This window comes from Corvus moneduloides, chromosome 6 (genome assembly GCF_009650955.1).
Source record: "Corvus moneduloides isolate bCorMon1 chromosome 6, bCorMon1.pri, whole genome shotgun sequence".
Classification (NCBI taxonomy): Eukaryota; Metazoa; Chordata; class Aves; order Passeriformes; family Corvidae; genus Corvus; species Corvus moneduloides.
Window position 1 is genome coordinate 33,727,036 of NC_045481.1, and position 23,161 is coordinate 33,750,196.

General features: G+C 41.8%; 1 protein-coding gene across 4 annotated transcripts in view; it reads right to left on the reverse strand.

The window, feature by feature from the left end:
* Positions 1-23,161, reverse strand: part of PLEKHH1 (pleckstrin homology, MyTH4 and FERM domain containing H1) — a 50,662-nt gene that overhangs the window by 20,855 nt on the left and 6,646 nt on the right. For 2 of the 4 annotated variants that reach the window (XR_004240800.1, XM_032112118.1), the window contains exons 3-13: positions 18,463-18,525; positions 15,191-15,340; positions 12,330-12,413; positions 11,469-11,550; positions 7,771-8,780; positions 4,863-4,941; positions 4,191-4,279; positions 3,541-3,691; positions 2,395-2,534; positions 1,630-1,740; positions 986-1,072 (exon numbers count right to left, since the gene is read on the reverse strand). Coding sequence is in view for 3 of the 4 variants with exons in the window: in XM_032112118.1 (XP_031968009.1) it covers positions 986-1,072; positions 1,630-1,740; positions 2,395-2,534; positions 3,541-3,691; positions 4,191-4,279; positions 4,863-4,941; positions 7,771-8,780; positions 11,469-11,550; positions 12,330-12,413; positions 15,191-15,340; positions 18,463-18,525 (2,046 nt within the window). In the remaining variant the exon portion in view is untranslated. The remainder of the gene's footprint in view (positions 1-985; positions 1,073-1,629; positions 1,741-2,394; positions 2,535-3,540; positions 3,692-4,190; positions 4,280-4,862; positions 4,942-7,770; positions 8,781-11,468; positions 11,551-12,329; positions 12,414-15,190; positions 15,341-18,462; positions 18,526-23,161) is intronic. The other 2 variants (XM_032112119.1, XM_032112120.1) reach the window with 2 other exon arrangements.

Here is a 23,161-nt window from a genome sequence, read left to right on the forward strand (position 1 = left end):
AGGAAAAGGAGTGAGAAAGTATAAATCTGCACACCTACAAATCTTTTCTTCAGTTGCTGAGTTTCTTTATGCCATACAGATTTTTTTTTTTGGTCATTCAGGAGAGAATTTTCTGAGAGTAAGAAAAAAGGTGCTAATCCTCAACGCCCAAGTGAAAGAAATGACACTCAGATGAATCGAATTCTCATAAGCTCTCTTGCTGTTTCCACTGGATACTGTGGCTTTGTGTCCTCTCTCATCCTTTCTTGTTCCTCAGTGCTGCTGCTAGTTTTTCATTTTAAAGATGACTACATAAATGTGGGGTTTTGCTGCCTTCACTTCATATTGCATTTTGCCTTCATTACCTTGTGACTCTGAGAGGAAAGATGCTATAAATTTAATAGTATTAGGCCTTAGCAACTTCAGTTCCATAAGGGCAGAAGGTAGGTCACAAGCCAGGCCATGTGCCTTTCAAAGTATGAAAGAAACTTTAATACTGCCTTTCTAATTAAGTCAATAATGACTTAAAAGTGAACCCAGTGATGGGCTAACTTCTAATACTTTAGAAGTCAAATTCTAAAAGGAATCAAACTATTCAGATTTTTTTTAGATCCTCCAGGCATGTAAAGTCAGGCTTGAGATCTTGTGAGAGAAGTCTCTCAGAAAGATCCTAGGTACTAGCTGGTTTTAATTGTTCTAAGAATCATTTTCCCCCACAGATTTCAAGCTCTAACTCCTGCAAAAAAGGGAAAGTGTTATGGTGTAAAACAGGAAAAAAGTAAATACGAATTTCTTTTAATTTCAAAAGGGTGTATTTGGGTTACAATTTAGCTCTTTCCTCATTATTAATTAGACTAACTGCCTGTTTTGTGCCAGGAAACACAGAGACCACATAAAGTTAGCTCATATCAATTGAGACACACAGTACCATTCAGTCTGAAATAAGTGCTCCCTCACCCAGCCACTGAGTGTATGGTTATCTGCAGGATAAAAAAGCAACACCTACCTGGAATGTTTGGGACCCTTCGCCTCTGACAATTTGGCATGAGGAATTCAGCTCCAGCTGCCCTTGTGGTTTGCGGATAACATCACTCTGAGGAACGAAAAGCAAACAATTTTTTCAGTAGGAAACCTCAGATGGGTCTTAGATTACTTAAATACATCATCGTATGCACGTGCAGCTTGGAGTCTGCATTCGTGAGCTGGAAAGGACAGCCTAAGGTTGCCAGGTGAAATATGAGACAGTGTGATCCCATTGCAAAAGTCTCCTCAATAGTGGCAAACAACGTAACAAGGGCAGTGATAACAAATACTGTCTTACGGAGTTCAGATTGGACATTATGATTAATAAAACAAAACCAAACCCAAACAAACCAAACCTTTTCTAACTGGGAAGACAATACAACATACAGTAGCTACCAAGACGGTGGCTGAATTTCCACCTTTGGAAGTTTTCAAGATTCAGCTAGACATTTGTTAAGTGACAAGTTTATTAATAATAACTTTGTTCTTCATCTGATGCATACAGTGAATCTTTCTAATGTTCGTAATGATTTTCAAAACAGTGACACGTCTAACCAAAAGTGGTTTTTCAGTATATTGAATTTCTCTGTACCTTTAAAGAGGAGGAAACGTATCCCAGTGACTTACCGGGGACTTGTAGTACATGATTTGTCTGTTTCTGAGAACAAACCATCGTCTTTTCCATGTCTTTACCTGGCTGCCCATTTTCAGCAAGTAGCCCGATTTCTCCATGGGTTCCTGGAGGACAGAGCAAAGTGGAGAGGAGGTTACCTTGCACCTCTCAAAATACAAATGAAAGTGTGCTGAAATCAAGCCCAGACATTTGCTGCATCTCCCATAATTTTCTGCTTTGTTTAGTAGCAGCCATCAAAAATGATTTCACTGATTGTTTGATGCACTGTAAACTTTTTTCTCTTCCTACCAAAGCACTGATTTTCCAAATAAAAGTAAAGGCTGTCTCTATGCCATGATTCTTGTTCCTTGCCTGTTTGATCTCCTGCATTGAAGAGTACAGACTTTATTGCTGCTCATTTTGAGGTTTCTTTACTTTCTCCTTCCTTCCTCTGAATTTCCAGATTTATTTTGTCCCAAAAGTGTAAGGCCATCATTAAAGTAGAACATAACCCCAGGAAACCAATATAGGTCATCAGGAAAGAATACAACCCTTGATGCTTATACTTTTATCTAACCACATAACAGAAATGCACCTTCTTCTGAAGCACCAGATAGTGTCTTTTGGTCTCCCAGCTGGAGCAATAGCCCAGTCTGTTAGAGCATCCCTTTGCAGGGGGATTACTCAATATACTATAGTTGCACTTTTCTCTTTTCAGGTCAAGGCTCTGTTTGCATCCCTTTCCAAGTGTAACATAACAGTAACAGTGCAAGACTTACAGTGCAGATTCCACCATCAGTGGAATAGGAAGATGTTCGCTGTAGCTTATGTTCTGGCTCTGAATAGTCACCATCCAAGGAGTAGGCATCAGGAGGGATGGCATAGTCACTCTCAGAGCTCAGCGAGGACATAGATACACCTGTTCAAAATAAAGGGAGGAATGAGAGTCATGGCAGAAGCATGAACTGAATACTGTACACTCCAAAAAGGTTTCTGCATCCACCATTGAGGCTTATTTTTGGTTCAAGAAGGACAAATCAGATCAGACTTTGGAAACTCAGACCCCACTACTGTGACTTCTGAGGCCTCTTTATTTCCCTAGGAAGACAAGTAGTGAAAAGTGAGCTTTGGATACTGACGGTAAAATAAATTTATTGCTGAATAAAAACAGATTAAAAAAAAAATATATATATATATAAAATAAAAATCAACAGACTTGTTATCTGAAGGAGAGACAGCTTGTTTTCATCTGGGAGTATCCATTATAAAGTCTCAAGCCCCTCTGATTCCAGCTAATGAAAAGGATTCTTCACGAGCACTGGGGCTTTGCTTTCTGTGAATCTTTTACCACTGGCACATGGCAATGCACAGGCACATCTGCCAATGCATCACAATAAAAGTTAAGACTACAAGAAATACGCTTCTATTTTAAAGACAACCAACTGTAATGAAAATTCCATTCAAGGAATCAGTTTAGCCCTCCCAGCAGGCAAGAAAAATAGTCCTAGTCAGGACTCAAACTACCTGATGTCTCTCAAAGAAAGGAGAGATGTGCTTACTGGTCAAGAAATTACCAGCCAATGACAAAGATAAAAAAGCATTTTCTTTATTGTGTCAGTAGTAGCTTGCTTCCAAGGAGAAGTCACAGAAAAGGTATGGATGACTGGATACGTGATGAACTTGGGAGGGCAATCCTTCCTGCAATCTTAGTTTAGCAATTGCCTGAATGGAAATCTATCAGCAGTAAAAAACATCTAAGAGAACTTGTTTCTACTGTTTTACTGTTGATGTCCGCACACATTCTGGGAGAACTCCTTGTTGGCATCACTCCGCCTGAGCATTTGCCTGTCACCAATGATGCTGTTCAGGCATCTTGCCTGTGATGACGGAGTTCATCCTGCTCAGTAGCCATACTCCCACTTTACCTCTCTTCACGGCACGAGGGCTGCCTGGCATGCTAGCTTTCCTGTTCTCAGATCCAGCAGTAGACGTCCTGAAGCTGGCATGGGAGCCACAGTCATCATCAGAGCCTGAAGACTCATCTAAGAAAGGCACACTGCTGATCTGTGTGGCTTTCTGGAAAACAGACCTGTATGGTTAGTGTGTGAGAGAAGAATTTGCCCAGGACAATCCCTCCTCAATCACAAGACAGAGAAACCCATGCCCTTTATTTTCACACTGCCTTGCCCACTTCTGCCCCAGGGTTCCTCAGCTCCTTCCCTTCTAGTCTGAGAACTTCCAAGCTGGACTCTCTAGTCTGATTTGTTTGGGTTTCCTCTGGTTACACCCTCCTACTCTTCTTATGTTCCATCTCATTCCTTAGGCTACACCCACTGTCACCTCTAGGTTTCATAGTGCACACTGCAACTTCCTGGACCAAAACTTGTTGCAGTGTTCTGTGTTCTTAAATATATTTATCATTTGCTACTCTTTCTGCATTGTTTTGATGTTCAGTACTTCCTGACATTCTCTAATTTTCTTTCCTTCACTGCACAGTTTCATCCTATTTTGTCTCAAGTTACTAGCAGCCCTGGACCATGCTTTCCACAACAGGAGAAGTGAAGTAACTCCTTACCCCCTTCAGCGTAGTGTAGACTGGCACTGTGACATTTCTGTAGATGAGATAGGTAAATGGCCCAGAAGTTGAACACGAGAAATTGGAAACTGGGAAAATTCAGAGAGAAAGCAAGAGAGCAAATAATACAAACCAGTGAAAAAGAGGAGGTTTTAATGGAGAAGCACATGGAGGACTGCTATCCTGGACAGTCTGGCTTCAGAAAGGCCAGGAGACGTGTTATTAATTCCATACAATTCCCAGTGAGAGCTGCAATGTTCCCTCCATTTAGCCTGTAAGACACCTTACCCACCCTGTGCTCCTCATGGTACAGTGGCAATCTGGTGTACCCTTGTCCAAACAGATAAAAGCCGTAACAGGTAAAGGTGATGGTTAATCAGAAGACTAAAAACAGGCCACAGACATGCAGAGGCAGAAGACTGGCGGCAAAACTGATGGAGGAGATAATGGAATCCCTGAAGATGTCCCTGAATGTAGAGGCACAAACAGCCCAGCACCAACCACCCCCAAAATCAGATTATCTTCTCCTCCCTTCCTTTATCGAGGCTATCTATGAGGTCAAATTTACTTTGAAAACAGGCAAGGAAACGAAGAAATGTGAATAGCCAGAAGCTCAGGTCCCACACTGTCACCATGAACTCCCTCTAAGGATGGATCTAGTCTAGAACTTACAGCAGCTGGAAGTATCATTCACCATGGCCACTTCAGACAGCCTCATGCCAGACTTGGCCACAGCATAGATTCGGCTCTCCTGAAACATTAATACCATGAACAACAATGATCAGGCAAAAATGTAATTCTTACAGACAGAAATGCCCATGTCGCAGAATCACACCACAGTCACACCTTTGGGTAGGAAGAAGGGCTCTCTAAGAAAGATAGCTGAATTCCACTGTATGTTGTGTGAATGACCATTAATGGAGGTGTGTAACTCTGTGTGAATTCCCAGCTACAGACGTGACATCCACACACTGGACACCTACATGTAATTGTCAATAAATTACTATATCACAGCTTGGAAAGAGATGGATTTTTTTCCAAATTATAAACAATACAAGAATTAAGAACAGCCCTAAACCAGGACAATTCATTGAGTCATCAGCTGTAAAGGATGCCCATTCTGTAATACGGGAATGAAAGAAATGCCTGGAATGATCTCAATAAGCCTGTGTCTCAGTTACAACAACATACAGAACTTTCAGTTCAAAGGACCACCAAGTGCTTCATGAATTGATAAAAATTCCAGAGGAGGAACCCAACTCTGTATCTAGATGCAGAGCTACTACTAAGACATCAGCTAGTGTGAAATGGATAAACCCCAAAGCTAGGAAACCTCTTGGTGCTCCTTAAAGCATACAACCAAAACTCACTATGAAATAACACATATAATACATAATATGAAAGTACCTAAGATTGCAAAGTCAAGTACACCAAAAAATTTATAAGACATAAGAATTAACAATGAGTGCTTGACTTCGCCATTTCAATAAATCACTTGTTTGCTCCTGCCTTTAAAAAAGCAAATGAAAAGAGAATTGTCTCTTTTGATGCTACATTGATTTCCACCAGGTTTGTCAGTTTGGCCTGTTTAGGAACCTGGTTGACGGAGTCCCTTGGGAGTCAGTCCTGATGGACAAAGAATCCAGAAAGACTCAACATTCTTCAAGAAGGAAATCTTTAAGGTGCAGGAGCAGGTCATCTCCATGTGTTAGAAGATGAGACAGTGAGGAAGACCAGCCTGTCTGATCAGAGAACTTTGGCTGAACTCAAAGTTTATCACCTTTGGAAGAAGGGACAGGTGACTCGGGAGGGGTACAAACACACCATGAAGTTATGCAGAGAAAAAATTAAGAGGACCAAAGCCCAATTAGACCTTCACCTGGCTACTGCAGTAAAAGCCAAAAAAAGACTTTTATAAACACATGAGAAACAAAGAAAGAATCTCCATCCTTCATTGGATATGAGTGGGAAACAGTGACAAAGGATGAGGAAAAGGCAGAGGTACTCAATGCCTTCTTTGCCTCAGTCTTTGATGGTAAAACTAGTTGCTCTCCAAGTACCCAGCCCTCTGAGCTGGAAGACACGGAAGGGGGAGCAGAATTGATGCCATGATGATTTTTTTGCCTTTTCTTTTATACCCTTTTATATACCTTTTTATAGCTTTTGTATTCTTAAGTGTTTTTTAGCTGACACTCTTAGACTTATTTGTCAAGCTAGGAGACTAAACATCTTAGAAGCCTCATAGTTAGGGATCAGATGCCCCAGAGACCAAGGTCCTCTCCAGAACACATTTTGTAAACTGAGATAAGACCATCGAGGGGGAAGGTTCCTTGGGGAGGGGGGCTCACTCGAGCCTCTCATTGGGGAATTTTTTATAGATATGCTAATTAGTAAAACCTATAATGTTATACCAGGTGGATTGTGGGGGTGCATTTCGGTGCATTTGACCTGGACGTAGTGCACCTAAGGATCCTTAAAATAAGTACCAAGATAAAGTCCCTTTTTCCCTTCTAACCATGTTTGATTCTTGATTTTAAGAGCAGGAAAAGGCATCAGAATGAAGCCCACATAACCCAAGGGGAAATGCCCAGTGACCTGCTTGGCCACTTAGACACACACATAAGTCTGCGGGGCCAGGTGGGATCCACCCGAGGGCACTGAGGGAGCTGTCAGAAGAGCTCACTGAGCCACTGCCCATCAGCTACCTGCAGCCCTGGTCAGCCAGGGAGGTCCCAGGTGACAGGAACCTGGCAAATGTGACACCAGCTACAAGGGCCAGAGGAGAATCTGGGCAGCTACAGGCCTGTCATCCTGACCTTGGTGCTGGGGAAGGTCATGGAGCAGACCATCCTGAGTGCCATCACAAGCACATGAGGGACAACCAGGGGGATCGGGCCCAGACAGCATGGGTTTGTGAAAAGCAGGTCCTGCTTGACCAACCTGATCTCTTTCTATGACAAGTGACCTGTCCACCTTCTCAGTGATGAGGAGAAGGCTGCTTTTTCCAATCTAAACAATTCAAGGACTAATAAACAATTCATCTATCTGACCTCAAAAGTAAGAAAAAACAACAGGATATGTATATTCACTTTACCATAGTTTTTCGCAAAATTCTCCTAATAGCAGGGGCATACAATGAGATAGGAATGCTGAGATCTAATCCATGTATCTATTCTAGTATCCACAGCTTTTTCTCACTCTGAAGCTATCTGGTCTGGTCCACTGGATTTATGACTCATTTTTCTATCTTACATGACAACAGAACTAAGGATTAACTTTTGATGACCCATATAATGATAAACCACAATGCAGAACATTTTGCCTTTCATTTTTATTCCTATGGTTCTTGAGTACTATTTTTTCAATGGATTTTTTTCCCCTTATAAAGAGAGAAAAAGAAAAAAAATTGTCAACGGAGCCAGCATGCCCCATGATCTGGAACTGTCCAACTTGGTGGCTCAGGAATGTAACCTGTGATACCCAGAGGTATCAATTCCTTGTGACCAAGAAGTGTTGTAGCCTGACTACCAGGCACAAAGATAAGCAGCACTTCTCACACTGTTGTCCTTGCATTTCTTACCCATGATGGGAATCGGTGCAGCGGTGGTGTGGGAGGTTTACCTCCCAGGTCAAGTGCGCCAGCCTCAGAACTCACAGCTTCTCTTTGCTCTGCAGGTAAGTGGTACATTCCCTCACACGTTCCAGCTTCTCCCCTCAGCAGGCCACATTCTGTCTCCATCTTCTCCATCACTCCATCATCATCAATGTCTGTCTCCTCCACATGCCCACAGGTGACTGGAGGGTCTGTTATGGGCTGGAAAGTGTTAGTCTCTAAGTGCATTACAGGACAGAAAGAATTAACCCCCGACTGTGGTTGGCTGTGATGTCTCTTGGCTAGTTGGATACTGTCTCTTGGTGTATTGGGTGTTCGTATTTTTGGAAAGGTCATACTACTCCCAAGGCTGCATTCCCTCCCTGGACAGAAGGAATGTGCTGTAACAGCTGATGTTGACAGAACCAGAGGTGGCTCAGCAGTCTGGAGACGGCCCTCAAGCACGCTCATTATTTCTCCTGAGGAAGAGGAGTCCAGCCGGTGGGAGTTGAATCTGGCACTCAGATCATCAGAGAAGCGAGTGCCATCCAAACTCACTTGTTGCAAGGTGCTCACAGCACTATGGTTTCCTTCCAAAGATGATTGGAAGGTCAAAGCCTCAAGAATTCTTGTGGTCTCTGCTGGAGAGTCCAATGATATGGGATCAGAGCACCCTAAACCGTGTTCAGAACTTATGGTTGGAAATAAATTTTTCTCTGTGGAGAGATTCCAGCTTGATGGGTCAGACATGAGCTTCAGCATGCTCTGGGAAAGCAGAGATTTATCCTCTCCATTCTCAGTAAAGGTGTCATTGGCAAGGACTATGTTTCCTGAAGAGAGGACATGTTTGGTAGGTCCTGTCTGACACACCTCTCTGAAACCAGGTGCAAGAAGCACAGGTTTCTGGTCTATCTTCTCAGCAAAAGAGGCCTGCGATGCTCGGGGCTTCAGGGAATCAGAGCTCCAAAGAGATTCAAAGGGAGGAATGCTGGTCATATCTACAAGGAAGGAGAACATATGGTTAAGGCATTCATATACTTTAATGTCTTCAATGTTGCTTCCTAGTGTACATTCAGTTGTATTTCAATAGCACCCTGGCCTGTTTAGGACTATATAGAATGGAAAGAAGATGGCTGGACACAGCTATAACTAAAGTGCTTACATTTATTATTGGAAATAGCACAGAAGAGATGAATAGGAAATGATTAATCACTGTTCCTGACAAAAGTGAAACTAAAGGGTGCCTAATGAAATTAGGCAGAGCATTTGAAATTTACAGGAGGAAGGTTTTTCCCAGACAAAAAAAGAAACAGAACGCTGCAGATAGGCCAGAAAAAGTAATGTATCAGTAGTACAGGAGTTCTGGCTTAGGAACTTCCTAAACTACTGAGAGCAGAAGCTGGAAGGGCATATGGAGAGAAGGACAGCTTTACCTGCAATATTTTGTATGGTCTTCCCTGGAACGTGAGCAGCCAACCAGGAGATGGGATACCGGCCTAGGCAAGCTTTCAGTCTAATGCAATATAGGAGTTTTTACTCTTACCTATAAAATTATGCCTCCTCTCATAAAACATGAGAAGGAAGTGCACCTATCCACACAACACTTTGTCAGATACATCCAAGTGGCCAGAACACTGCTTAGCATGGCTTTTGGCTTTAGTGGACCTACAGTGATTAAGTCATCAAATAAGTTGGTATGATTCCATCCATTCCCAGGGGCTAGATGAGGCTTCCAGCAAAGGTATGGAGACCTTCTTAACTATCACAGCAATCAGTGAGTTTACTTGCTTTTCAAGAATTTCCCTAGAGCTTTTTGTTATCCTTTTGTGCTATCTGACCCACACAGTGCTTTATGTCACAAAGTTTTATAATAGTAACTTATATGGTTTTGCTGTAAAATCTTCCTCTTTTTGGTTCTTTCCCTGCCCTTTCAGTTGCTATGTTAGATGATGACATAAAAGATAGATCCTAGATTGCCTCCATTGTCCTTAGTATCTACACTTCGTAATTACTATACTTTCTTCTTTTCCATAATTATTAGATTTAAAGATTATCCCAGTTCTACAATTTCCACCAAATAGCAGCTTTAGAATATGAGAAAGTGGGGGTAAAACTTGGAATGGCAGAGGATATTTGATTGACCTTGGCATTCATATTTATTTCAGCCTGACTGAAAAAGAAACAAATCATTAGATGCTTTGAAAATTGCAAAATATGGGTGAGCGTGACTCTGCTCAGCTATTGCTGAAAATGCTGCCTGAACATCAAACTCTATGGGTATTCTTAACCACCCATGGGATTTACAAGGAAATAGAAACAAACTGAAGACACAAAAGTTACAGAGGGAAGAGCAAACAGCAGAATAAATTACTGCTGACAGAGGAGAGGATGAAACCTGCTCTTGGAAACAGCTGAGAAAAAGACAAATCATGAGAGCATGACCTTGGCACTTGAGTCACAAGGAACTGAATGTTAGCAAAGCTAACACATAACACTGGCACACACAAATCCTGGCACGTATTTTCCCCTGACCCTAAGGTAAATCATTAGTGTAGACTGAAAAGAGCCCATTCATTTTAAATACTACTGGTATTTTTGCAGCTTCCTAGATGTGACAGGAGATTATGAAGACGCAGCTGTTACTATTAGCATAGCAAGCAAGGAGAGATTTGTCTCTCTGCAAAGGCCTCTGACTTCAGCCTGGCATAGTGAGACTAGTGAGGGATAAGAGGAGAGGACAGTGCTGTTTACTGCCCAGAGAGCTGGGATCCAGGGAACACTTAATACCGGATTATTAACGCAGCTTACCAGGCATTCTCTTTTTGTGAACAGTCAGAGCCGGGGGGATGAGAAAAACCCAGTCATAAAGCATTTCACTAGAAATGTGGTGGGATTTAGAAGGAATTTTGCCCTATTCCCTTGCTGTGGAGTAATAGGAATGCCAGAAAGACTTCTGCAGGAAAGAAATATCCCCTGCCCATGTGCCCAGTGAAGTTCTGGAAAATAGCTCATCTTACTGTGACCAAACCAAGCTTATTAAAAAATAAAAATTAAAAAAAGAGAGAGAATTTCTTCTTCAAAGTATGTTACAAAGAAAGGTGCTGAATTCAAGCCTGGAGACCAAAGTTTTCCATCCAGCCACCAAAGAACAGCAAATACCCAAAACACCATAAGCAGCTTTCTCCAACCCAAGCTGATAGCACAGAAGAACCTAGCTCCTAAAGGCAGACCAAATAGCTGCTGCCTTGGTTCATTCAGTTATTCAGCTCACATGCCAGCAGAGGTTCTGTGGGGATGAGAATAATTCACACGTGGAGGTACACTGAAATACATCAGGGACTTCTCCCCTGCAGCACTGAAGTGAATGGAGAGTTCTACTGTGTATTTCAATGAATGCTTTTAACTCAGGAGCTCAGTGGCTTATTTTAATGGCAAATGCAGATTCTAAGAAAAAAAGGCGTCTATACTCAATTGTTGGTGGGAAAACAATCAAGAGTTAAGGCAGGTAGCATGTTATTCCCATCTTAAAAATGGACCCGCTAAGGAACAGGGCAACAGAACAACTCTACTGCTTGCTGTCACAAGTTTTAATTTCGGACAAAGTTAAGAATATAATGCCAACCCACGAATGCCGACCCCGCTCTTGTGGTGGTTACTGGGCTGCAGTGCCAGTTGAACACATTTACCTTGCAATGTATCCTGAAGAGCTTCAATTTGCTCCATCAGTCTCCGATTACAGGTTTTCAGGTGGTAATTTTCTAGCTCAAGCTATGAAACAAGAATAATAAAAACTGAAAAATAATGCCAAACTGGTGTACGTGTGATCCACTACACAGAACATGCCTTCATCTTTGTTATTTTCAAATATCTTAACAAGGGAAAAAAAAGATGGGTGAGTCTACCAGTCACCTCAAAATCCTTCTAATCAGCAGCATCACTAGAAAACCCACTTAAAATATTTTTCTGTGCTTTCTCAAACAGCCACTGTGTGAACTACTGGCACTTCTCAAATATGTCTTTAACTTGGAATAAAAGACCAGACAGCCCACTCCCAGCTGAAAACTACTACAGCATCTTTAAAACTGCATGCTGACCCACTGCTATCTTTGTTTTTCTAGAAGATAGGCCCAGACAGAGCCACAAATCCACAGGATGGAAAGAACAGAGAGGTCAGAGACGAGAAAACAAAGGACATGTTTGTGTAACAGGTGCTCTGTCAGAAAGGAACAGAAACTGCACCCAGAGAAAAGAGGAAGAGGTAAAAATAAGCTAGGTGAAAGCCACTTGTGACTAGTCAATGTTCAGAAACTGCCTTTGGGCACTGGCGACTTCACAGGCATTTACAGTTTGCCCAATAAAGTAAATAGCCCTCAGTAAGACTGATGACCCCAGCCCTACAAGTGAGTATATGTAGGGCCAAACAAGCAGAGTGCCTCTGTGGCAGTTTGACTGTCCCCAGACTATTGTCCTACATAGGAACCCCCTGGGAGCGCAGCCACTGCACTTACTCACAGGCCTTGAAACCTGGCAGCAAGCTAGAGACTTACCTCCCTGAGCTTGAATGTTACCCACTCTTTGATCTTGGCAGCTTTCTCTTGAACAATTTTGGCTTCCTCAGTCCTCAGCTGTTTCTGTGCCAAAAAACAAAACCCAACATTAGACGCATTAGGAGAGCACAACTAACAGCTCTCAGTGAGTTACTGCATCAGGAGTGACTGAAACACTGAAGCTCCCATTCCAGACATAAGATTTAAGACTGCTACTTGGACACTATTATTCAGCTGGCCTCTGAAAAAAATAAAGCTCTAAGTTGCCTTACATGGTCCCTAGAGTTAAATTCAGAGACTTGTTTCAAGAGTTTGTTGTGGAATAGCAAAATCCAGGTCAGGTAACAATTGGCCACCTACCACAATTTGAGTACAGTCTGCAACTTTTTCTGTTTCATGTGGTTTTGCAATGTTGCTGCTTGCTGTTGAGCACCTGTAGTGTTCCCCCAGCCTACACACACATCATCGGCCAAAGGTAATAAGAATTAAGCAGTGCCCTACAACTGATTCATAACACATCAATCATTCCAAACAAAAGGGATTTCAGCTGCTGTAAGTGCAAGTGTAGGGCACAAACTTTTAAGGAGTACAAGATGCAAATACCAACAACGTATTTAACACACACACACACACACACACAATATTCTCACTGAGAAAGTAAATTTTAAAAAAACTCCACAATTAGATCTTGAAAGACACTAAGACCTGCTAGGAGGATTTCAGATGCTATAAGCAGTTGTATGTTTACATATCCATTAGAACAAGTTCTAGTCCACACAAAGGTGTTATGGCAATACTGTTGATTTGCACAATGACTGTTGCTCCCCCAAGTATCTGCTTGGGTAATATTGCTACAGCATTTTTGCAGCTGTGTTTTCTCAGCTGTGTTTTTAACTTTTCTGGAAATTTCCTTTGAAAGATGCTGAATTAATACTATAATCACCCAAAACTTTCTGGTTTATCTTCTGTGTGGCTTCATCAGAAGCAACATCACTGAAAACTATCCTATCTGCATAATGATTTAAACAACTGCATGAAGAAATCAGTTCCAGGAGCAAGGCAGGGAAGGGAGAAAGGAGGAATATATGCTCCATGGCACATCAGCCCTGGTTTCTCCAATTAAGGGGCAAAGATAATTAATACCTTCTGGCAGTAGTTGGTGGTTTCCCTGTTACATTGTTTTTTCTGAAGTAAACAGATACAAGTAATTATGACAATAAAAATGTCAGTCCTTTCCCCCAGTTTTTCACACTGATAAATACCATATAAATGCAGAGCACACTGCACAAAATTCCCCACATTTTCCCATCACTTTTAATCACCACATGCTATTTATCACTACAATTGCACATTTAAAGGCTCTTATTCATGTATGTTTGCTGACTTTAAAATACACCCTAGTAACGTTATAGGCAGCAGGAACATTTGTAGTTGAGCATAATGAAATAACAGCAATCAAATCTCATGCTTTAAGAAGAAGACTTATTTAGCTTTTTTTTCCTTTTATATGACTGTGTATGTTCCTAATCATCAGGTCTCAACCTTTGCAGGAGTTAGACTACTAGATGTGCCTACAGGTCTGAAATGATCTGGCACAAATAGCAGATCTACCATCTCTGAAAATCCATCAGATGGGAATTGGCTTTGAATCCCTAATGACCTGGACTTGTCCTGGAATAGGGTTCAAGATGCAAAAGGTTCAGATTACTACACTATATGGTGAAGTGCAATGCCAAGATTTTATTTAGGGTTCTAAAGTAGAATAGTGACACGATGACAGCATAGTCACCAAGCTTAGTAAGCCCTGCCTCAAAGCAGAACCAATTCACTCGGGCACTGCAGCCATAGATGCAGTTATTGTGCTTTAAGATCCAAAGGCAATTAGAGATTCTTTGTGTCCCACACTACTGTGTGGTCCAGACACGACCTCAGTGTTCTCTTAATAATGCTCTGAACTCCATGTCTCTTCCCATCCCAGTGAAAACAAATAGGATGCCTTACAGGGACCCTTAGTAACCTAGCTCTGCCACCATCTCATCCCAGTCTGAAACTAAACCAGTGACTCTTTATCAGAGTGTTTCTCGTCTGGAATTACCAAGCTTTGGCTTTCATTTCTAGAAACTCATTTTGCCTCTTGTTGCTGGAACAAGATTTCTACTAACAGTCCTTGAAATACGTCACAATTAGTTCAGTGTAATTCAAATGGCTGAGTAATTTTTTTTTGGTAAAATTCTACTTCTGTTTAAAACTTATTTACTTAGCAACACATAAGAATACCTCATTCCTCATGTTATAAAAACCACAGGGCAAGGCCTTTACTAGAACTGCAATACAAGCCCTGCTGTATGTAGCATTTTCCTTCCACCAACTGAAAATGGAAGAGACTAAGAACTACCCATGCTGGGAAACAGCTGCTCTTCTATAATGACATCTGACAAGAGATGAACTATGCTAAAGGACTGCTGAAGACTGGGAAAAGACCCTTCCCAAGAAGCAGCATGAACTGAGTCAGAGATGGGCTACACAATGGCTCCGCAAAGCAATCTATACACCAAAAAGCCAGAGAAAGACCATGACCAGACTGTAGCATTACAATGTAGGGTCTCAGAACTAACATAAGGAAGCCCTTTAAGCTCACTGACTGATCTCCAATAATGAAGAGACATGGGCTGTCAAAGCTGAGTGGATGTTTTATCTGAAAGAGAGGATCTTTTACTGAGCTGGGCATTATCTTACAGCTGATCTGGAGGCAACTGAGAGACTAACATGTAATGAGACATAATCCATATATTTGAACTATACATTACAGAATTCCTCTAACTCATGAAACCTACAGGCCTCCCTGTAGAAAATATCCCTACCTGTTTTGCTAGCTGTGTCTCCAATTTGTTGATCAGATCCTCCTTTCCCTGCATTGTGCACATCAGCTCCTGGTATTTCCTGTGCAGGGTGCTGTCAGATTCACCAGTCTTCACGTCAGCTAGTTTTATCTTCTCTTCCATAACTCTGACCTGTAATGGTAATCAGAAGGAAACCGAAAAAAACCGAAACACAACAAAACAAACTAATGCAAATTAAGGAGCTGCTTGTGTAGTGGTAAGAGAATGAAAATAAATGAGAATATTTGTGGGTTTCTTATTTTTCAAGTCAGGGAAGGAAAAATAAAACATCAAAAACTACAATACCCTTCAGATCACACTTAGTTTATATCCACATTTGTGAAAGGAACATTGTCCATTCATTTGTAAAGCTGAAGCAAGAACAGATGCAAACTGAACCATGAATAGATAAACACATCGTGGATTGTGAGATATTACAATCAAATTACTAATCAAAGACGTCATACAGGCACCATAGTCTCTGTACACGTATGAACAAGGTACATCACACCTTCCTCCTTTGCAATATCACAGCCAGTTTTTTACCTCACTCACTACGATACCACAAACCCCTGGCCATTTGCTTCAGATTAAGATTTCTATAGCAAAATCTATTATGGAGGTCCTTCTTCCTCCTATCCCCAGAATAAGACAGTGTTTTAGCAACTCCTGTCTTTCCGCCAAGTCTTTTCTCCAGACCTGCTACGGAGTTACAATGTTAGATACTTCAGAAGATTTGCCTGTCTTTGAGCTCCTGCCAGTGCCAACACTTCTTCATCTCAGCAAGAGAAAGATCACTGTAGAGCTCCTTCACTACAGACAAAGTTTCAATGCACTAAAATCTAGTAGCTACTGAAGCGTTTCAGGTTTTTAGCAAATTTTTAAAACCTCTTTGCTTTCTTCAAAACCTCTGTCTCTCAATAATGCCACTCCGTTTTACCATTACCTCATTCTATTACAATGGATTATAATACTTCATTTCTAAAGATTAATGGAATCCCCTCAATTTAACTCAAATGTACTAATTGCAGCATTTGAAGATGGGAAAATCTCTGCTTCCAACACATCTCAAAGAAGCTAAATCTGCAAAGAAACCAACTCCAAATACCATAAATTTAGCATAAATTTAGAACCAGAAAGACAGAATGCAGGCAGCAATCTGAGCACTTCACAAAGTCTGTGCAAGACTGTTAGTCATGCTCTGTTGAGCAGCCTACACTTCATACTTGCAGAAGCTGTGTTTTGTCCTCCTGTCTGCCTGTATTAGGCAGAGAAGCAAATTGCCTCTTCCTCATACTGAATCAGAAAGGCAAGCACCCAACATCCGAGCCAGAAAACTAAGCCTGCTGAGTCGGATGTGTTTTCATTAGAGTTTAGGGTGATTATAGTAAAAAGAAATGGCCCCTCCTTTCTGTCTGATGCCCAAATGCTGACTCTGTACTAGAGGCTCAGTGAGGGGACTGCAAACATGTGATTTCCTTAATTGAGGTTGGCAGCTACAGGGAGTCCATTGAATTAACAAATCCAACCCCCCAGACTCCTGGAGAGAAAGATAACAAGGGATTTTGCACTTGATGTGGAGCCCTCTCATTTGTTGGCTGCCTCTCATTCATGGTGAATGTACTCATTAGTGGAAGGGAATGGTCCTACTCTTGTGCTGTCACTTCTTCAGGCTGTCAGGCAGCTATGTAGCATTTCTCCAGGAACACTTATCTCTGGATGTGGATAAGACTGCTGGAAAGGCAAACATTGAGGGTTGCTAGTCTTTAGGACCTGCCAGCATATGGCTACAGAACTGCTGGTGGCAGATGAGTGAAGGCAACCCTCATTTCTGCTGGTGGCAGGTGAGTGAAGGCAACCCTGATTTCTGCTACACCTTCCCAGCCAAGTTCTCCCTTTCTTGCCCATTCTTGGACCTGGATTTGACTTGTTCTCCACCTTGTCCCTTGCTGTCATTGCATCTCATCATATCCCGGGCACTCTGCTCCTGTCATTGAGCCTTGTCATTGAAACCTTCTTCACTGGCCAGTCGCAATAACTGTATTTCCTGCTGGTGCTGTCACAGCTGTCACTTTTGCCTGTATTGTGTTACCTTTGCCTGTCTTGGTTGGGTATGGACTTACTGATACCACTCCCAAGAACAACTGGTTTTCTTCACTGGTAGTTGCTGGTCTAGCATAGAAACCAACAGCATGGTGTCAACACATAGCTTCTTTCCTAGAATTAAGCTGGTCAGTAAAAAATCTTGATGTCAGTATCAAACTGGCATGGAATAATATGTTCTGCAGACAGAATACCTTTCCAGGTACTCCAAGTTCTTGATTCCCAGGTGATATGTCTCCCAGTGCTTATAACACTGCTTATTCACTCCTTCCCTTCTGAAATCATCTTTGACAGTCATTCTTGGCTGTGTGGCTTTTATTTCTGCCCTTCAACCCCTGACTTAGTGCTCAGTCCTGCAGCTCTTGTCCAGCTGGAGGGAGCTGATTCATTTCAAGCTTTCCCTTCATCAGTGATCTGCAGTGATACAAGAGCTCAGACCACCTGGCCCTTCTTGGCACTTCTGTTTCTATAATACTCCTCAGAGTGCAGAATGTCTGCTTCCCAAAGGTACATTATTCTCTATAGCCTGTTCACAAGCTGGTCTGCCTCTCTCCCCTTCTCCATTACTCAAGAAGCACAGAAGGACTAGTTTAGACAATATGCTTAATTTTTAGATGATTACAGTAATAGACAATGAATCCAGCTCTTACTGTTTTTCTCCATGGGCTCCTGAGCCAGAGCAGTAATTACTAAGTAGTCCAAAACAAGTGATAAGGGTGTGTCTGAAAAACCTACTTCTTTCACAGAACCTTCTCTACTTGTTGACAAGTCCTCACCAGTACTCTTAAGTATTTGTTTCCTGAGGACCTGCCAAGCAGCCCTATCTTTGCGATTTAATCCTGAGGTACAACATTCCCTTCCTTTTCCCCAATGAAGCATGCCTATCATGGACAAGGGGGTAAAGGCTGTGAAGCTGACAGGAAGGCATAAGGTGCTGGTTTTCACTTAGGGTTCAACATACTCAGGCACCTGTTCACAGCGAAGGCTCAAAGACGGGGAAGTAGACCAGAAAATTCATCCACCATTGTAAATCAGTGTTTCCCTAGCAGGGCATAGCACTGCAGATTGCTGTCAGTATGCTAGACTGGAAGGAATTTAGAGTGAGTTAACTGCTGGACTTGTACCAGAGCCACCATAAAAGAATATCTTACCTGTTTCTCTGCATCCTCAGCTCTTTGCTCTGCTTCTATCACTCTCTGTTCCAATTCCTGCATCTTCAGAAACAGAAAAGAAAGAAGAGGGGGAAAGAAGGAAAACAAATTAACATCACCTGGAAATCCACATTTTACTCAGGACTTGTGCAAGCCTACAGATTTTCGGCATATTTTGAGTTAACTGGACAGCTTTGACCAGGAAAAAAAAAAAGCCTTTGACCTTTTGCAGTCTTCTGCCCTACTTTGAATATACTGGAACCATTTTCTCATTAGTGAGCTTCATCATTCATTACATGGGTCAAAGGAACAGTGCCAAAGCCTTGACCTCATCTCTACAATTTACACACCATGGGCTGTCCTTGCAAGGAGCCTGTCCACAGAGAACCATTCTTCGCTGATCTTATTTCATCTAGGATTCCTTCACAATGGTAAATAAAAATGAATGTATCTTGGAAAGCTCACAGCAGGTTCTCTATGATGCCACATTATAACCAGTGAATACTTTGCTTTGGCTTCAAAAGCATCACAGACTCATAACTGACAAGATTAACAATGATCTTAATTTTCCTATGATTCTTTTCATTTTGAAGAGCTTTGCAAACTGACAATTCTGTGATTCGACATCTGAGCATTGCTGCGATTGAAGTCAAAGGACACTGAATAGAATTTTATCCTAAGTGTTTGTAAGTCTCTTCATTCTCATTAAATGCAGAGGTACCTGGGATTCTTCTAATAATTTACCACTAGAGCCCATTTTTGGGGGGAAGGTGGTTGGTTTGGGGGAGTTTTTTGGTGTTTTTTGTTTGTTTTTCATTTTAATTTTTCTTTAAATAGCAACCTAGTATCTCATTTGATGTTTGTCAAGGTCATCTTCCACTTGGCCTACTTCAATGGGTCTCAGATTTAAGCCCATTAATACAAAGTCAGTGACACTAAGTTTCACCCACCAAGTTGCAAAATTTGAGGAATGCTTCATGGAGTTTCCAGCACTTACTTATGTTTTACTATGGAAAGAATGACATAGAAGAATCTTCAGAAGATTAAAAGAATCATGCTTAAAGATGGAACACTATAAAGGGAACTGGGCTCCTTTTCTCTCCAACACATTTTGTGGTTCTTGATAAAGCACTGGAGCCAAGTGTTCAGGTTGGTCACTAACAGGACCAAACCAGTATTTCTGAAAATGGGACTTACTCCTCCTGGGCTGATCACCCAGAATGGATGGGGCAGCATTCCCCTGTTTCCATTTGCCTTCCTTCATATGGCAACAAGACAACTCTTCTTTCCATACATGCTCACTGACACAAAAGCAGACTGACCCCTATCAACAAACATATCAAAAGGTACATACACATAGACACCTCAATAGTCACGTAACTAAAAAAGCAATGTCATAAATTAAAACCATGAAGATCAAAACCTGCTACATTTAGCATGATAACCTCTCCGATTTGCTTTTTCAGTGGAACAATCAAATACATCAGTCTCTGTAACTTAATATCCAAATCAAGGATGCTTCCTTGGCAGAGGAACAGAGGGACGCCACAGAAGACTGCAGTCAGACAAAGCTGCTCTGACCAAAGAGTCTTAGAGGAGAGACTGAGCTCAAGGCAATCTAACGTCAACAGCTGTGTCACATGAGTATGCGTCCCTCCAGTACAGCGATGTACCCATGCATTTATCTATTAGTGTCTGCACAGTCATCATCCCAGACCGGTAGCAGCAAAACACATTGGCAAAAGAGAGATGTTAAGAATAATTACTGTGGAGACTTAATATGCTTTGGGAAACAAAGAGTGTTTAAGACAGTAGCTTCAGAATCAATGGTTTCTCCTAGTTGTCTGATTAATTGACAGGGTTTACATTCACAGCACAGATGAAATTCTGGGCCTTTTTACCAAGCTATCCTCTTAAACTAATAATTCAATCCTCCACAAGGATCATGAAACACTCAGGTTATTTTAAGAAGACAGCACTGTTCTGACTGAAAACCTCCTTGCTGTCCCAGCAGTTGCTTTGCATTGCTAGCAGTTATGGATCTTCATGAGGACAGAGAATCTAACTTGGGACCATTCCTGATCCCAAAAAAGTTATGAAACTTGTGCAAACAGGGTGACATGGCTAAGTTCCAGCCAAATCAATTACTTTTGTCACCCTAATTCGCTCTGTAGCCTTAAATGAACTTGTACTTTTCTTAATTTCCTGTCCTACATCGTTGGGTTGTCCTACTATGAACTGTTAAATAACTGCTGTGTTCCTCATGTACATGAAATCATTATTTCACTCATCCCCAGTGTCAGCACTCTCACTGGAGCACAATCAGATTTAATACATACATGCTTGTATGGCTCTTTCAAATCCCTCAATGAATTAATAATAATGCTTGGTATTTACATGGGTCCTTTCATTCAAAATGCTTTATAATTTGACAAATGCTACTAAGCAATGTGACCCAGGTCACATAAAAAACTTCGTAACCAAGCCAAATGCACGGAACTCTTCTTTCAAACCCTAGCCCAGACAGCTTGTATGGGAGAAACAGGACTAGTTGAATAGCCATGCTTACATGAAACAAAAGAGCCTTTTTCCAAATGTTCATTGTTTACTGAAGTAAGACAGAAGCAGGTTAAGTTACCCAGACGGCCCTTCTAAGAGCTGCAAAAGATCCTCCCATCAGCCATTCACACAGGCTTTCCCGATGGCTCAGAAGAGGCTACATAAAATTGAGTGAAAAGAAGTTCCTACACCTCTCAGCTTCATTTTCCTCCTGCTGTTCTGTTCCAGATCTCACTCCTATCCAGGTCAACTTGCTGCCAAGGCAACGGCCTGCTATGCCACTCACCAACAAAGGAGTATCCCTTCTCCTTGTGTGTGTACAAGAAAGTCAGGTTGAAAAGAACTGCCTGTTTCCAAAGTGATCCCTGCTAATGCCCGCAAGGTAGGACTCAGGGGTCTCATGCCCTGTGGGGTCCAGCAGAATGGCAAAGCTTTGTCTGGGAGACCAGGGGCTAAGGCTCTTCCTCCATGCCATCCCCCAGCCAGGCTCTGTGCAGCTTGGGCAGCTCTGTTTGATAGCTGAGACCAGGCTATCAGCGTGGAAGTTCACACTATGTGAACTAGGGCACTGCCTGTTAAACCTCTGGGTTTTAAATTCCTCATGTTCTGAACAGCGATCTAGATTATTCAATCTAAGCGGATTTAAAAAATCTGAAGTATTTAAACTGTTAGAGCACATTGTACTACCAATGCCAGGCATGAGTGGTCAGGTTTTTTGTGAGCTAAAACAGTAAAAACTGTCTTGAAATCATAAAATTAGTTACAAAGAATAATTTAAGATGTGGGGGATCAGGTTTTCAAGCCCTTCAATCAGTCACCTCCAGACCTAAGACAACCTAGCTGGTGAGCAAGTATCACACCCTTGTTAACATTGTTCTTCATTTTCACCACCTAAAACCACTTTAAAAAAAAATAATTTTCCTGTTGCTGCAAACCATATTGGAAGGATCTCAGGACAAGGCTTACCACAGGCTGGCACACAGCTTCAAACTGTGCAGACTTCACATTTTTCCAAAATGGTCTCCCCTCACTGCCACAAAAACCCTCTTTTGAAATGCAGGACTCCCAGTAAGTCTGAATCTCTTCATTCTCATAATGAGGGAAAAAACTTAAAAATCACAGTTGCTATAAAATCTATGACAAAAATCCCTGAAACTGCCATCACTAGCCATAAACCAATTGCCTCCTTCAGTTCTGCATCACTACCCACCTGAGGGTGAGAAGGATGCAGCGCAGGCAGGAGCCCCTGTTGCTGTGACTGCCGGGGTGTCCTGCAGTGACTGAGGAGGAGGGAAGGAGGGTCTCTGAGCAAACCATTACAGACCAGTTGGGAACCTAAGGCCCAGGACACTTCCCAAGAGGAGTGTTCAGCATGAGCACTGTGTGTCTGAGTCCACCAGCAGCAGGATAGCCTGCTGGAGCTGCCCCACAGTCCCTGCTGAGGCTTCCCACATGACATTCAGAGTTGGGAATTGCAAGCCTGTTAGCTCTTTGACCCTTCAAGTAAAGCTACAACAGCACTGTACAAGTAGTTACAGAATAACCTGATCACTGAACCAAGCTACTCCTTAATCTTAACAAAGGGAACATCGCTTTGACTAAAAGGCTGGAGAAATGGCAGCCAGGCCCCTGAAGCAGATGAAAATTTAATTCTCTGCCATGACCCACAAATTTCCCTAAAGAGATAGTCAAAATATATCTGGCAAGTCTGTTCTCCAACAAGGAAGTCTGGTAGGTGGGTTTGTCTTGAGTGGGTAGTAAGGAAGTTTCTCAAAGCAGAAATTAATAAAGCACAAAAATACATATTTCATAATGCAGCAAACTTAAAAGTACTGCATATGAGTACTGGTTGTCTTTACCAGACCTGTTACACATCTACACATGATTTTTTTAATGTGCCTTTATCTAAATGGACTTTACAACCACTTTCAATGTTTTTCAACATAAGTAATCACTAAGGTTCATCTCAGAAGCTAATTTGAAGAGATGAAGGAGCTGCTTAAAACTACACAATTCCTTAAAATATGAAGGGTGGAAAAAATGTCTCATGCAGTACATGGCAATAGTGAAAATATAATTACAGTGAAAGGAAGGATGAAAATTACTCCACTCTCAAGTAGCTGTCATCTGGATGTTTTTA